The sequence below is a fragment of the Haliotis asinina genome, chromosome 12, assembly GCF_037392515.1.
Source record: "Haliotis asinina isolate JCU_RB_2024 chromosome 12, JCU_Hal_asi_v2, whole genome shotgun sequence".
Lineage (NCBI taxonomy): Eukaryota > Metazoa > Mollusca > Gastropoda > Lepetellida > Haliotidae > Haliotis > Haliotis asinina.
This window is the reverse complement of record NC_090291.1, coordinates 55541440-55559539: the sequence shown is the minus strand read 5'-3', so window position 1 is coordinate 55559539 and position 18100 is coordinate 55541440. Positions and strand designations below refer to the sequence as shown.

The following is an 18100-nucleotide window of genomic DNA, read 5'->3' as shown; positions in this document are numbered from 1 at the left end:
TGATTGGTACTGAGTGATGGCAAGAGTGATCTGGATGATAGCTTGTCTTCATTTAGCAGATTGTGGAAGTATCATGATTATATCTTCTTTACTCATCAGTGATACAGCACTAATCCAAGCTCTATACATTTTTGCATCAACAATTTTGAGTTCATCTGAGTAAAATGCATCATTACAAGTCAAGTTTAGTTATTGTTCCACACGTCTTCTACCCTTGACCAGTCCTATGTTAGGACAGAAGATATACTCATGGCAACAAATAATGGAACACATGGAAGTGCAGGTGTTCCTAAAGGTCACCACCACCAAAACAACCCTGCAGTGAGACAAGGAGTAGGGACACTTGTCTTCATGTCATCATCACACTGATGACACAAAATATTTGGAAACTTTGGCTTTGTGGTTATTGACTCTTTCATTAAGATATCTTCTTGTACACAGGTTTGTTTGAACAGAGTGAAACGAGTGCAGTGACATCTGAGACACATGTAGATGCTATCATTTATAGATACAAGGTGAAAGTGCATATGGGTGTACATATGGGGAATAATACACATTGTCAGTTGTAGGACTCTTGAAAAAAAATAAGGATACACAGGTAGGTTTTTAAATGTGTGTTTCTGCTTTGTAATATCTGATATATAAATACCTAGTTCTTGTACTACTGTTCTCAGTGGAAAGACCACGTGACCACGATACTGATAACCCTGCAGTTTCCGAATACCGCCACAATCTTTTGTAGAAGTCTCAGAGTTTTTTACATATATTTTCAATGGATGACATGACATGAATGAGATTTAATTTCTCATCGAAAATCAGTTTTTGAACATTTTCAGTTTGTACCGTGTAATAACCAATGTTCAGAGTATCACAGTACTGACATGCTTTAACAGGAAATGTATTTTACTATTAGTCTTGTCATTTCATGGATGATTGACTATTGTCGTGGTGTTCTGTCTCCAATGAAGATATGAGTTAGCACTGATCTTCAGTAACTGTCGTAGGAGGTGACTCAGGGGTCCAGCTTGGATCACACATCATTGTATCTCAATCACATACATGGATGCTCATGTTGATCCAGACTCCATTATTTACAGATCAACTCCATATACCTTGAATACTGTTGTGCCTCTTAGAACTACACTCACTCACTCATTCACTGTGCTATCTCCATCTTCAAGATAGTACTCATTCACTGTGCTATCTCCATCTTCAAGATAGTACTCATTCACTGTGCTATCTCCATCTTCAAGATAGTACTCATTCACTGTGCTATCTCCGTCTATGCTACATGTATCTACAACAGCAGCTCTGTTAGTGACATTGTTTAACTGTAATGTAACCAGAATATCCATCTTCCAAATATGGTATGCTGTCCAGTAGATCTTGCAGGTCCATCTCATCACACTGATCTGAACTTATCATTTACTGTGAACAAGATAAACAAACACAAGTTTTATGACAGAATATTTTTACCAAAACAAAGTCTTTACAACTCTGGCTTTCTAACCAAGTCTTCAGCAAAAAATTAAATAAGACTAAACTGAAAATAATTATTATAACATTGATCACATGAGGCCCATGATGTTCCTCCTGACCCACTGCTGCACTGTCAATATCAACATAGGCGACAATGTCCACAGGTAGCTTGGCGTAAACTGCATAGGAATCAGTAGTACAGCCTTACACACTGTCACTCTCAGCTGTGACAACATGATTCAAGAAAAACTTGCTTATCTCCGAAAACCAACGTTACCTGAAAACAGGATTGAATAATGGCTGAAACTGGAAGCACTTATTTGGTATGATGGCTGGTTTTTTTCCCCCTTCTAACATCCAAACATTATTTGGTGGTATTTATGAAAATGATGAGATACAAACAAGTTGCAACATTTTGAGCTCATGTGGAAGGGCCCTTTTTGAGCAGCAATCTGTCATATTCTTCTTACCACCTCAACCATTTCCATTTAGGTATATTTCTTCTTGAGATAATTGGCATAACAATATTCGCTCAATCCAGTATTCGCAATTTGAAAATGACAGTATGTAAGAACCAACCACCTAACAAGCTGTATTCATATTCATATAAAGCACTTCTTTACATGAACTCTCACAATCTGTAGGAGATATCTTCACAGGGCACAGATCCAGCAGGGAAATATACATTTTGTCACTTGTCAGACAAATATAACACCCACAGTGCAGTATCACCAGAACATTGATGCTTTCAATTTTAGTCTGCTATGGGATGCATAAAAAGTTAACATGCATAGTCAATGTAAAACAACCATTTGACTTTGTCCCTGTTTTGATTCTTTTGGTAATTTGATTCAACTGCTGCATGACAGATAAGCGTCTGTTTCACAACATGACAACATTTGTATGTTAACGGTGTGATTATCCCCTACATGTTGGCCTGATGCCAGCTTCATGATGTACAATCCCTGGCTGATGACTCCACCACGGTGCACTACACATGAAGTTAGCTTTTTGAGTACTGTTAACAAGTCATACTGGTGTGTATGGTATGATGATAGGGAGCATAAATTAAGATGGTACATTCACAATGAACGGTTACATGCCATCGCCAGCCTCAGCCATGGATATACTGCAATATATTGGTGGCTAGGAACTTGTAGCTTGTGATGTTCACCCACCACCACATAATGACCAGCTGGTGTCATGTGACCGTCACCTGATTACCAACTGTGTCGTGTGACCGTCATCGGATTACCAACTGGTGTCAGTGATTGCCACCTGGAATCACGTGATTACCAACTGATATTGACTTACTTATGTACACTTTGTGATCACACCAACTAAGTAGAAAGGAGAAATATTTCTTGACCAGGACAGATTAATATTTCAGTATTTGTTTCCACAACTACCTTTAGCTACAATAACCCTAACTGTATGTTGTGTTCATCTTTTTGGACTTACACTAACATTCATGTTTTGGCCGCCTATATCTTTATATTGGCAAACGTGGTTGAACATTTAATATAATTTGTCTATAACAAACAATTTCCATAAGGCCACAGTTCACATGCTAAATATCTCCATATATGTATTTAACAGCCAAGCCATCATTTAAATCTTGGGTCATTAAGTACACAATTAAAGCTTATTTTAAACTCTTTCTTAAATGGTCAGAAAAATCTGCCACATGGGTTACTCATGCTTCAGGCAGACTGGACAGAGAATGAAGATCTCTGCCTTGCAGGAACACAGCAAACGTTGTTAGTAGGAAGCTGGGTATTTTGACTAAAAATGTCTTTGCATCACAATTCTTGACAGAAACAACATCGACATGTCTGCTGAGAAGGCAGTTGTTACCACAGACATATTATCTCCATATACAATACATCATTAAAACAAACAAATTTCATTTGTCTGTGAAATCACAAACAAGGAAGACTTCGTTAATATAATGGTTCTCAAAATACAAGATGGTTGCTAGGCGATGTAGCAGAGAAACACTAACAGGAAGTTGATGGAATCTAGTAGTGAGGCATGGATGAAAGGGAATAAATAATCTTCAATATTGCACTTTCGTTTCCTATACACTGATAGACATCTCCATGAACACATAAAAGGTACACCACGCACATCAACTTTTAGACCACAATAAATTAAACATTCCAAACTACGTAGAGACTGTGATGTTTCATAGAACTTAACCTGTGAAGTCAAAGATGGGTTTAATTTCACACAAGCACAGCCAGCCCCTGTGCAATTCTGCTTGACGGTATAGGTCCAAAACACCCAATACTTATTTGAACAGGCAACTGAAATGAGTGGGTAGTACAATACCATGCTTTGGCTGACTGCATGTCACAGTCTGCCCAGCAGTTGCATGCACTGATGATCATGACACCAGTCACTGGATTATCTGGTCTACATACCACCATCATTTACCTTAAATATTGCTGAGGCATAAAAAGACATAACAACATAACCCATATGTGAGTGAATGTCATTGATTGCTTACTCAGCAACATTCACAGCATGTGAAAGTAACTGGGACTTGATAATCCAGTGATTAACAGCATCAGCAACAATCCAGATGATCAGGAGAAATGACAGTCAGAAATGGTGACCACCTGATGCTCCTTAGATCGATGTTGTATCAAGCAGGAGACAATCTTATACTAGCATGGGGGAAGACCAACTCTGAGTGTAGCTACACACACCACTGGTCTCAAAATACAACTGTTGATCCAAGATTTACATACCATAGAAGCTGTTTTTAATTCATTATGGTCTAAATAAATTATTCTACCCAATTTGTCACTTCTTTCCCTGCAATAAATAAGTCCTACCAATATCATTAAGACAAACACCTGCAATACATATCAAAACAATATTACAGGCGACTGGTTGAGCAATGGCCAACTGTAACAATAAACCTTGACACTGTGTCCTGCAATGTTCAGGCACCTGTGCCCAGCCTTCTGGCAGCTCTCCACCAACATCCTGGACCACAACCTAGCATCTCACACATGTACTATTCAAATAACACAGGCAGTATATAGCATGTTACACAGGGCACTGACAGTTCCACACACTGACTTCCAACCAGGTTATTAAGGTGAATCAGAACAGCACTATCATAGTGTATCACCAGGAAATTTGGATCACATGACCATAGCACTATGACTATCACATCTCGTCTATATCTTCACACAGACTTGTAGCAGTCATAGCACTGCAAGTAACTAACATCAATACTTTAACGATGTGCAGTATCACTAACTAACTTCTGATAGTTTGTGAAAGGAACTGACATTCCATGTGTCTAGCCTCACATCACCTGTACAGAGAATGTCAGTCTTCAACAACCAGTTTTCATAGTCTTCTCATCGTGTGACTGAAACAACAGATTCTATTTAACACTAAATACTAGTACTAAATAGTACTAAATTTAGTACTAAACTCATGTCCAACAACATTACTCATCTGATGTTCAGCATCACTACTAATCTAAAAGTCAACATTACATTTAATTTCATTTTAAACATTACTATTCATTTAATGTTCAACATTGCTATCCCTCAAACGATCAACATTATTACTCAGGTAACAAACGAGCTGGTTCTCTGTTTAATGGACAATGGTTCTCTGTTTAAAGCAGCACTAGCAGGCAACAAGTCATCACATTTCTGGCACTAGGAGAAGCTGTACAAAACAATCAAGAACTCACCCAACCAATCGCATTGACACATTATGCGAAAAAGAGAAAATGCATGTCAGGTGAACAATGATGTATTTCAGAACCATACTGTACATGACTTAGTGACTTGGTCCTGCTGCAGTACAGGTGAGGCTGGACAGGTGTGGGGTGATGAGAGAGGGGTAGACAGGTAAGGAGTGGACAGGTAAGGGTGGACAGGTAAAGGGTGGACATGAGAGAGTGAACAGGTAAAGGGAAGACAGGTGAGGCTGGACAGGTGTTGGGTGATGAGACGGGTAGACAGGTAAGGAGTGGACAGGTAAGGGTGGACAGGTAAAGGGTGGACATGAGAGAGTGAACAGGTAAAGGGAAGACAGGTGAGGCTGGACAGGTGTGGGGTGATGAGACAGGGGTAGACAGGTAAGGAGTGGACAGGTAAAGGGTGGACATGAAAGAGTGAACAGGTAAAGGGAAGACAGGTGAGGCTGGACAGGTAAAGGGTGATGAGAGAGGGGTAGACAGGTAAGGAGTGGACAGGTAAGGAGTGGACAGGTAAAGGGTGGACATGAAAGAGTGAACAGGTAAAGGGAAGACAGGTGAGGCTGGACAGGTGTGGGGTGATGAGACAGGGGTAGACAGGTAAGGAGTGGACATGAGAGAGTGAACAGGTAAAGGGAAGACAGGTGAGGCTGGACAGGTGTGGGGTGATGAGACAGGGGTAGACAGGTAAGGAGTGGACATGAGAGAGTGAACAGGTAAAGGGAAGACAGGTCAGAGGTGGACAGGTAAAGGATGGACAAGTGGTCAACAGAGGGTCCAGGAACAACAACCTCCCCTCTGAGAGTGTCCAGCTGGATAGACAAAACCCCAATAGTGGCCCAGAGACATAAAATATAACATATGTATTTGTTTCCAAAGTTTTATAAAAATATAATTTAAAAAAAGTTTCCAGTTGTCCCGAAAAACTATGCTGTGCAGCAGTGTTTCCAATCCATTCTTCAGAGACGATAATTGTAGGTCTTCAATCAGTTTCCCCACAAAATATATTGTGTCCCATCCCCTCCTGAATTCTAAATGGTTGATCCCATATTAAAATCACTTTAGCTCAAGATACTGTCATCTTGACAAGTGGTTATGTGTTATTGACAGTTATTATATACATAACAGGACCAAGTCACAATATGTCCGTACGCAGTGCTCTCTCTCAATGAGGCCACATTTCAAGCTACATAAAAAATATATACTTACGTTTATCTTAATAAATAATTTCTTCTGAATGTACTTTCATTCACATATGACACATGACTTTTCGATACAAGGGAAGAGATTCTTAGGATATGAAAATGGATTAAATGGATGAAAATTGGGGTTGAAATGAAAGACATGGCTATTGGAAATCTAGAAGCAACATTTCCATCAAAATAACCCTAGAACTGAAGAGCAAGCACAACCACCTGAAATTAGAAAAAAAAAGATAACATCACATTCACTCTGGAGACAGCGTAGCTCATCTATACATATACGCTGAAATATGCTGTTTCGGGGAAACAAAAGTTTTGAGACAGTCCGCAAACACAACTGCTGGTAAAAATCAATGTCTGTACCCTCCTTGACACAAGCTCAGCCTCGTGAGGTTAACCACACTGTTTGTCCAGACAGGGAATCCTGTGGCATCAGAAGCAACAATGTTGTCCAAAAATGCACTCACTCAGCTGCAGAGTGATCTCCCTTTATCACCTGAGAGTGACCTCCCTTTATCACCTGATGCATCAACCTCTCAGTTCTCTACACACCAAATTGTTCAATGGCGATCACACAATATAAGAAAATAAATATATATATATATTTGCACTAGAACTATGTCCATGACAACCTATAAGTCAGTGATGTGATATTTGGTTCCTGGCTTTGGTGGACCAGTCATTTTGTTCGGGGAGGCATAGGGAGGGGGGCCACCATACTGGTAATCAAAACTATGGCCTCCGTTTTGCATCTCCTCCCCTCCTGTGTTCCTGTCGGAGTTGATGATGGGTATGGATCCTGTGTTGATAGCAACAGCAGCGTAGCTGGACGGGGCAACCGTGATGACCCCTCCACCTCCATGCCGATCAGACTTTTTCTGTATGTTGAATGTGAGGGGGTCTATGTAAAACTGATCATCAGGAAACTGGATGTTGAGCCTTGCTATGTGACAGCCTCTGCAAAACAGGTGCTCCTCTAGTGGGTAACATCGTTTGTCAGGTTCGTCTGTCAACTGGATACCACAGTCCTGTAACAGTTAACAAAATGTAAAAATACAGATGCACAATAAATCATCAAATCTTCCATTCCAAAGCAAACATAAAATAATAAACCAAAAGGCTGATTGTAAAATATAGCTATACATTACTCTGTGTGCTTTTGACTCATAATAAAAACGAGAATGCTGATGTGATGCTAAAAAATAATCACTTTCTACATTACGCTTAATAAAAATCATAAAAAAAGAAAATATTTAAGCATTTTTTAAGAAGAGAAATAACAAAACCTTTTCCAGGGAGTAAATAGGTGAATATACATAAATATGCAAATATGCCTTTTTCCACTCTGTACATAGCCTAATCTAGAATCTACACAAACAGCTATTCCCTTCACAGAACATTGCTTGTGAGGATCCAGTCTAAAGCTAACTACCAAGGTGTGGGAGGTCTGTACATAAAGGTCACCAGTACAGACAGATGGCAGCACAGGCAAGTTAATCACAACACAGGAACAGATTAGTGGTCACATACCGAATATTCACTAAGATGCAGGTGAGTTATCCCTGCCACACGTCAGATGCTGACTCTGGGGCCATCCTATCACAAGGCAGTGAGACTCTCTCCAAAAGAATGTTTCTAAACCTACACTGTTAAGAATTAGTGAGTTGGTCTGACACTGCTTTGAAATGTATTGAGTTATGTCACGATGTGCATGAGCATGATAGGGATCGAGAATACAAACTTGTTACTGATCAAATCTAAGTTGAAAACTGAAGTACTCTTCAGGTCTTTGAATGGCATTTATAAGGATAAGAGATTGTTATAGATGTCAACAAACTCCCTTTGTTACAAGGGATGTAACATATACACTCCGAAAAGTTGTGTTCCTCATAATTCCTCCCCCTACAGTACTCTTCTAGTTCAGCGTAGGGCTCGTGAGACGCCATGGGTAGGTTTAGCACATATTGCATGTTCTGCCATTATACATCGAGCTTAATCCTGTTTCATGAGACTGCCAACCTTCCAGAAAGTGTGCCAAATGTATTCAACAGAAATTGTCAGCTGCACAACTCACACTGTAGGCTCATGTCAATCACAAGGCATGACAAGACAGCCTCATGACATGTCTCATATGCACGTCATGCCGGAGTGACATGCTGAATAAAAAAGCGTGACCTCATGCATAACAATCCAGTATTAGCTTTTACCCCCATACCTCGTGGCAACAAACAGCCTTAGTGCTAGTGAAGTGAATATACTTGTGTATATGTGAGGAGTCTACCATACGGCATTTTGGTGTAAAACAGTTGAATAAATACAATATCACATACATATTGTGTACAGTGGATATCTGTGATTGGTAGCTTGACCACCATTCTGTAACTAACAGCAGTCAAAACAATTATTGAACAGCTTGACGTTTCAATGACAAGTGCTTAAAATGGATTCATATGACATTTTGTTAAACATTATCGATACAATCATATGTGAAATTAATACTCAACAAGGACAAAACATCAGATTTGGATACCATCAGATGTTTTACACTATTCTCATGGTATGCATACAATGTCTATGTTATACACAGCTACATGAGGATGTTTCCAGGCAGAGATGTCTGCCTTCGACTGTGAAACTGTGTAAACTGTTTGTAGGAAAACTAGTGAATACCCAACTTCCATGCTGTGAAAGTGACTATCTGAACCCATGCATACGGTCATATATAATTTGTAAGAGATGTACACTCAAACCTAATTCAAGAACATATTCTCACTTTCTTTTGAAAAAAAATGACTAGACAGGTCGGCTGGGAGCCTGCTGGGACATAAACAGAGCCAGAATCGTCCTGGCAACGGGGCTGTATCTCCTCATCTTATACAATAGACTACAGCATAGAATGAGGCAATGATATATTTCTCTGTTATCATAGCAGAGAATTATTTGGTAATTGAAACTGAGGTAAAAACAATTATAAATCCAAGACAGAAAACATAATACCCAAAATACAATAGCAATTATATCACTGCTTGACAAGGGGATGGAGACCTACTGGATCTTTCTGGAATGAACTAGTGTGACCAGCGGATATGAGATGATTGTATCAAGCACCTCTTACATTATAAAAAAGAGTCACCACTACAAAATATACAAAAAAAAAAAATAAATTGAATAAATTAAACATGCTGAGGAGTTGGCAGGGAAGTACTATGTGAAGAAGATACCTTATGTCCCTTGCTTCCCATCTATCTGTGAAAGCAGGAAACAAAGTCAACATAAAGGGTGTGACAGACTACTTAACACTGAAGAAGCAAAACACTACATGTATTAGATAAACATTGTAAACAACAAAATAAAGATGATATCGCGGATACTAAAATATACAATGAAAGAGAAATGAGAGGACTGAGACAAGCATGAACGATAAAGTATGTCGGCAAGCATGCACAGAGGTGTTTTCCTATTTACGAGTATCGCTATCTTAGCATGGATGTCCAATGAACTTGATGACCTGAACTGCTGTCAAAAGTATGTCGAATCTGAATGCAGTGAAATGGTTCTCTTGCCCATTCAAAATGTCTGAACTTAATTCTGATCAGGTCAAGTCTACATTTTTTCAGATACTGCATCCACTTAACAGGCACTGAGTGAGACGTGTCCAGTGTAAGAAGTCACATGTCAAGTGACAACATGTTGTCAAATACTGAATAAACGCCAATAAATAAATACTGATTAACTGATTGTTGTCACAGCCTTATTCCAGCTTCGTGGCAACTGTCTGTAAATAATCGAATCTGGACCAAACAATCCACTGATCAACAGCATGAACACCGTACCACACAACATGGGTTTAATGACATGAATCAATTTAGTCAACAGGACCACCTGATCCCATCTGTCAATATCCAGAGTAAAGTCAGAGTAGCTTCATATTCGTAGTGAAAAAATAAAAACACTAGCAATCTTAATTACCACACACACACATAAAACCACAATCAGGATTGTCAATCTGCCATTCTACAATAAATGCACAATCTCTAGGATAGCTAGTTGTTTCATGGTTTACAAATTACATGGCTTCAAGATTAATTATGTTTCAAGAACAATCTATGTTCAAAATCTTGAGAACAACAACATGGGAGGAATGCAAGCAGGATCTGGAAGGAATGAAATATGCAAAAAAAGAAATATGCATACTGGCTAAAATAGGAATCAGTCTTCTACAAAATCAACTTGCACAAACTGGAACTACATCCAGCCTAATAGGGCCTCCTCAGTGGAAAAAGCCGTAAACTACATGGTCAGTCATTCTGTGTGGTTAATTTCTAGTTGGCATCAAACTCTTGTTATGTCCAATGCAATAAGACCAGAACACCAGAACCAGGTTCTATAAAAGCTAGGAGAAGGGGAAACATCTACTTAAGTCAATATTAACCCTTATTTTGATTTATATTTGAGCATACAGCTCAGCCGATTTTCTTTTGCCCTGAAAGAGAAGCAAACATGTGAAGGCAAGCAACACAAATATATCCTCCATCCACTTTAACGGCTAACAGAGAAGTATTTTCACTGAAGTTCAGGATCTAGATGAATACACAGTTGTCTCCCCTTGGTTATTACACCAGAGAATACCCTCTGCATGCAGAAACTGTAATAAATAACATGTCTTTCTCATTGAATATGATAATTCGTAAATGAAAACAGATGAGAATGAAAATGGTAATGTCAGTGAGGATTTCAGCATAAGTTACTGCAGAACCTTCAAAATGCCTGACAGCAAATATTTACTAAATGGGTCTTCACTGGGAGAAATTCTATATTACATTACTTGCTCTCAATGTACAGTTGTATGAGAGAACCCACTCACTGATTACACAGACTTGTGGACTAGCAATCATAACTCAAAAAATTATTCAAGCAAACATTTTCCACCCCTAAACAATGTCTCCTCAGACTAACAGGGAGCCTGATGCTAGGCTTTGACAAACTTGACAGTTTTGAACAAAGTGGTTCAAAATTCACATATTTCAAGAAGTAGGCCCAATGATTTAACTCAAGATTGAAAGTTTTAATATAAATTATAAATTCATATACTTCCCCTATCTCACATGATGTTTCTGAGAAACTGAACTTCTGACACTGTAAATTCTAACAAAGACAGCTATTAGTGGTACACCTGTGAGGCATTAGAACATTCTACTGACCCGAGGCAACATCGACACATCAACATGACATACGTGTAAAGTAGTTGTCTATCTACTGCGACACAATGCCTGGTGCTACCACTGCTGTTGAACGATGTCCCATCTTGTATTTGCATCCACTAGCTATACACTGACATCAATACACAGATACAATACTGAGGGGTTAGTGCGTGAATGATGCTTGAGATGTCTCAACTGTACATTCCAAACATTCCCAAATGATGTCCAGCTATAGCAGCGATAAAGAGTCATGAGAGCCTCACATAATGAGATGAGAGTGACGACGACGTCTGTTGAATGTGATCATACTTCTATACTTTCAATGTGACGACAAGAGACTTTAAACATGTAGAGAACAAAAATACAGACTTTCTATTCTTGTATTGCAGAACTTACAATGAACCATTGTAAAAAGCTTTCAAAACTGTCATGACTAAAAATGCATCACTTTAACTGGACGTGAAGAAAAAGTTTGTTTATCATATTCTTTCGACCTAAGAGAACACAAAGTTATGAGTCAAATTTTCATTACAAACTTCAGCCATCACACACCTACATAACTTTTGCATACATCCGAAAAAGAGACATCTCAATGTTATAATGTGTTAGTCTGCAAGTTGATGTGAAGATGAGATGTAGCTATGACGATGCGGTATGATGAAGAAGGGAGATAACTCTTACCTCACAATGATAACAGTCGACATGGAAGTCTTTATCCATGGAGACGACCCGTACAGTCTCCTCTGTGCCCTGTTATAACACAACCAGCAGATACATCAAATATACCACACATAAACATTGATAACAGTAGAGGTGAAAGGCCGTATCCTTGGAGACAACCCATAGAGTCTCCTCTGTACTGTTATAACACAACCAGCAGATACATCAAACATACCACACACACAAACAAATGGGGCACAACAGAGGGAATATTTTATCCTGATATATTTTTGGCTAAAATTTGGGGCTACAAAAGAATACACCTTAAACAGATGTACCTCTGGAGCAAAACTCTTCAAATGACAAGTTACCTCATCAAGATGTCTACAAACCCCACTCGCTCACCATAGTTCTTAATGACATTGACTTGGGACCAAATTAATAAGTACCAGTTGTAGATTTTCACAGATTTGGGTTTTCCTTGATATTTTAGATGATGTTACATGTTTGCGCCACAACAATAAATTTTCATAGACAAAGCATGAGTATGCACCTTGAACCCTTTTTCTAATTTGGGAAAATTTTTTGTACATCTGGAAGGTTTCCTTCAACACAACTGATAAACTGATCCCCTGTCCTGCTAGAAGTTAACAACTCGAATGTGTTCCCCAGGACTGAAAAGACATGACATATGTCATGCAGTGTGTACGAGTCTACTCACATCAACTGGGGTGATGGCATGTCCGCACGCAGCACACTTGGGAGCATACACTCTGAAACAATGGCAGAGAATCATCAGTGACACCAGCAACACTTCCAGTTGTGGTTCATATCGACAACTATCTTCCTCACCAGAACATACACCCCTACATCAGGTATAGGATATGGCTTCATAGAGAAATAATCATATAAAAAACATTCAATAGTATAGAAAGAAAACAAACAAGGACAATCTTCTCAAAAAACTTCAAAGCAAAAAAAACCTGAAATGTATTTGAACTACAGTACTTGTCAAGTTTCACAAATACTGAAATATGCTGTGATTTTACGCAAGGATATTGTGAACAGGGCAAACAGAGGACCACTATTTCTAAATGTATGTTTTTGTAGAACTTTTCCTAAATCAGTCTGATTTGAAAGGTTTGACACAACACAATAAATGAAGTAAATCAGCTGTGAAAGTTGAGCCAAACCTGTGATAATCTGCCACACAATAAATCTTGTTGTCAACATCGATTGTGAAGGGAACGCCATCCAGACACTCATTGCAAATACAACATCGAAAACAACCCGGGTGATATGACTTCCCCATGGCCTGCAAGATCTGAAAGTCAAACCAAAGACACAGAAATTAGAAACGTTATCTTTTTCAAATGAGTAAGTGACCAGGTGATTTAGCAATGTATCAAACCGGAGAAGAGCAATGCTACGCTTCTCTAAAATGTTAAACCCATTTACACTATCAGTACAATAATCATATTTTCAATGTAGGAAAGTAACTCTTCGAAGTGAACGGCAAAGTATTACATGGACACGTCACTCAGAGATTAACATCATACCCCAGTCAGACAAGGTTTAACACCGATATCCTACTTAACACAACTATATGACTTCCTACAAACAGCATTAACTCGAGTATTAACCAAAATGATCTTCTATAAGTCACTGGCAGCTGGACAGTACTCACCATTTCCATAATGAGATGACCACACACGACACACTTCTCTGCAGTCTGCTGAAAACCTGAATACTGAAGGGAAACACAAAGGTCAGTTACTCCACAGCTATATTTTACACAATGCGATGGCCATTTCCTCATCCTACATCAGCTAAGATCATTCAGAGGGAACAATTAGAAAAAATGTCTAATAAAACAGACTGGCTAAAATGAGTGAGTTTAGTTTTACGCCACACTCAGCAATATTCTAGCGGTGGTCTGTAAATAATCGAATCTGAATCAGACAATCCAGTGACCAACAACATGAACATCGATCAACGCAACTGGGATATGACAATATATGTCAACCAAGTCAGCAAGTCTGACCATCTGATCCCCTTAAGCGTCACTAACAACAAGCATGGTTACTGAAGATTCTAACACAGACCTTCATAGAGGGAGACAAGAGGGTTCTTGAAAATCAATTCTAACCCAGATCTCCATGGGTTTCTTGCTATAATGAGGCCAGTCGTCCACAAACACGTGCGGAGAGGTAAGATTTTATTCCACATCAGCAACACAGCCAAAAGACAAAATTTACACATGTACTCAAGTCCGTCATTGACACAATATCACCCTCCATGAATAATAATAATTGCCTGTCTGTGATAGCCTTAAAAACATTTGAACAGGACCGCAATCAGAACACGGTTATATATGTGGTAAGGTCATCTGTTTGCTATGATAACGTTTATTCAGTGATTTATCTAAGAATACAACTTCAGCTCAACAGCAAACTGAAAAAAACTGTGAGCTTATTCACATTTTCCGAAATTCAAAAGCATTGATTCACTCATTCTACACACGCTCACAAGCCTTCCTTTTAAACTGCTATACTTACAAAATACCAATCATAATATCATTTTTTTTTTCTCCTCACATCCCAACCCCCAATTATAATCTTTCAGTTACTAGTAAGAAGCTCTACTTTTCACCCTGAACTCACAACAGGCCTCCTATATCTCTTGACAAGACTCGCCTATTACAGGCCCTTCAAAACACTCACAAACAACTAAGTGAAAAAAAGGCACTGAGTTCATATAACTTACCACACCTAAATCACAACTAGTCCAATTCAGCTGCCACCTGGCACTCAAAATTATAATAGCCTCATGATTCAGGACATAAAGCAGACAGTTTCACACTCATGTGCTGTGGAAGAGGATGTATTGGGGGGGGGGTTGCTTTGGGACAGGTTGCTGTGGGTGAGGCTACTGTGTAAGAGGTTGCTGTGAGGGAGTTTGCTTTGGGGCAGGTTGCTGTGAGGCTGCTGCAGGAGAGGTTGCTGTGGGGGAGTTTGTGATATCCTTGAAACATTTAATCACACATCTCTATTTTAACACCACATACTTTTTTCCCACAAACAGATTATATATAGCATGGACACTCATATACTTGTGGTGGACAGTAAATCTTTAGAGTACATGGACATTAGAAATGTCAATACATCAGTGTATGAGTGTCACCTCAAGTCACTGCGAGTCAGTATTGTTTAACAGTGCCACTTTGAACACTATTATACGACATGAATCTCCAACACACCATTAGCTACCTGAATACACTGCTACGTGTTGGTCCTTTTCAAGGTCACTAACAGACATTCCATTGGCATTACATACCGTCATCATCAATGGAATTATAAAGCAGTCAGATGTAGTACTTACCAAATAGTCCTCTTCACAGTAGACCTTCCCATGGACATTGTAGAACGCTTTCCCTCGCAACGTCCTCCCTGTCAACACAACAGAAACAGCTTAAACTCGGACAAATGAACAAGTCGATTCAATCCCATCTTGGACAGTATTTCTGCTGCATCACAATCATAGGTTCCTGTCATGTCTATAGGACACAACTCTCTACTGAGAACCGCATCACAATCATAGGTTTCTGTCATGTCTTCAGGACACAACTCTCTACTGAGAACCGCATCACAATCATAGGTTCCTGTCATGTCAAAAGGACACAACTCTCTACTGAGAACTGCATCACTTGACTGGCCTTCCTTCGGCAAGTCTGGATAAGAGGACAGTCTAAGGATCTCGGTTTGTTATGTAGTATTTTTTAAGATATTATCATTTCCACTATTCATGATTACCTTAGCTCTTGACCTGTGTAAGCCAACCTCTGACTGACTCCGAATTCTAATAAGTTTGTATTCAGCTGAAAGTTGCAATACAATCACTCTGACTGGGGAAGAAATCTGTCAAGGAATGTTTGTAGGTTTGTTCTTTGGGCTTAATATGCATACATGTGAAAGCTAGCTTAATAACTGTGTCAATCATTTACCTAAATACTGAAATAAATATCTTTGTTTGCCAAAATACTGTGTTTCAGTTAAAATGTTAAAACTTTGAAACAAAGACAAAGAGGTCTTGTCTGTTCACTGGAGTCAGTCTTCTGTGTTCTACATCAAGCTAACATGGCTACATAGATCTGGTAAGCCAAGTATCCACTCAGGGACAATTTTTTAATACCCCAAACAGGAAAAACCTTCAAGATGAATGAATACCTAGTTTCAGTTTCTGTATGACCATGTAGCAGTCTTTGTTTTTCAAGGAAATCAGGTCAAATTTCAAGCATCCTATGTCATACACCTGGACATACCGCACCCACAAGACTGCAGCGATGTGGCGGCGGCGGCGGTCTGTAAATAATCAAGTCTGGACCTGACAGTCCACTGATCAACAGCATGAGCATCGATCTGTGCTACCATACATGACATACATCAACCAAGTCAGCAAACCCGACCACCCGATTCAGATAGTCGTCTGTTACGACAAGCACTGGTCATTCAAGATCTTCTGACTTGGACCTTCACAGGTATAGGCCACTCTAGCTATTCGGGTATGACATGTGCATGATGTCAATACATACCAGAAATCTAATCAGGTGTCTCTTAGCAACATAGCATATGGAATATCAACTGTGAACTCTTTAAAGAATTAGCAATGAACGTTCACTCGGCGAGTATTCCTATACCCACTCAAGTTTCTTTATGTGACTACAATGGAATTATCAATTTAATGTCACAACAGATAATCTATGAAAGAATCAGGTGTTTTATAAATTCCTCTGATCTGTACATATTATTTAGACTTAAACTGATTTACAAACAAGTAACATTTCCTTCCCACATACTTGATCGACTTATACGCAGAGATCATTTGATTTACGAGCTAGAATATGAAACAGGTTAACTCTTTCCCCTTCTGATGTTTCATTGACTATTACTCAAAGGGGCTCATAAACAAGACATAAACAACCACCTACAACCAAAACACTTGAAATCCATAGCCAGTTTATTGTAACTTGCATAATGAATAAAAGCTGATAGCTACATACTGTCTGGTAACTGTAAAAAGGTTGTCTTAACTTGTTTGTTTAAAAAACTTCTTGCAGATTACACTTTACTACAAAAGCTTAGATGCATGTTAATACGGAAGTGTTTGTCACTAGGGCCCTAACTATCAACAAATGCAGGTCTGTGATTGTGGAAGTGTTACGTCCCATCAGGACCTCAACTATCGATAAGCAGCTCTGTGAATATGAAATTCAGTGTTGCCACCTATCAGGATCCAATTATCAACATGCAGATTGCCACTCTATCAGAGCCCAAGCAATGCACGTGCAGTTCTGTGATTATGAGAGTGTTGCCACCTTATCAGAACCCACTTATCAACATGCAGCTCTGTGAATATGAAAGTAGCACCACCCTATCAGGACCCCAGCTCATAAGAAGCAGCTCTGTGAACATGAAAGTGTTACCACCCTCTCAGGACCCCAGCTGTTGACAAGCAAGCTGTGTGATTATGAAAGTGTTGCCTTTTTATCAGGCCCCAGCTATCAACATGTCATTCTCTGAAAAGCTATCAGCATCCGTATGTGAACAATGTGAAGAGCATGTTATCAGCTGCACTGCTCTCCACTTTTTGACCTCTCACTGACAAGACACTGTGTAGCAGCACTTATCACTGACTGATGGACTCAAAATGACCCCAGTGATCAACCAAATTTGGGCTTCAATCAAACTGACCAATCACAAACTATATGCTTCACAAAAACTTACCAATCACAAACAGAAGGTGAAGGTTCAAACCTACATCCTGAA

General features: G+C 39.2%; 1 protein-coding gene across 1 annotated transcript in view; it reads right to left on the bottom strand.

The window, feature by feature from the left end:
* Positions 1-5091: 5091 nt before the first annotated feature.
* LOC137257731 (Wilms tumor protein 1-interacting protein homolog) overlaps positions 5092-18100 on the bottom strand; it is a 45715-nt gene continuing 32706 nt past the window's right edge. Inside the window, exons 3-8 of the mRNA XM_067795143.1 lie at positions 15657-15724; positions 13963-14025; positions 13469-13599; positions 12997-13048; positions 12297-12365; positions 5092-7442 (exon numbers count right to left, since the gene is read on the bottom strand). Of these exons, the coding sequence (XP_067651244.1) occupies positions 7047-7442; positions 12297-12365; positions 12997-13048; positions 13469-13599; positions 13963-14025; positions 15657-15724 (779 nt within the window). The 3' untranslated portion in view covers positions 5092-7046. The remainder of the gene's footprint in view (positions 7443-12296; positions 12366-12996; positions 13049-13468; positions 13600-13962; positions 14026-15656; positions 15725-18100) is intronic.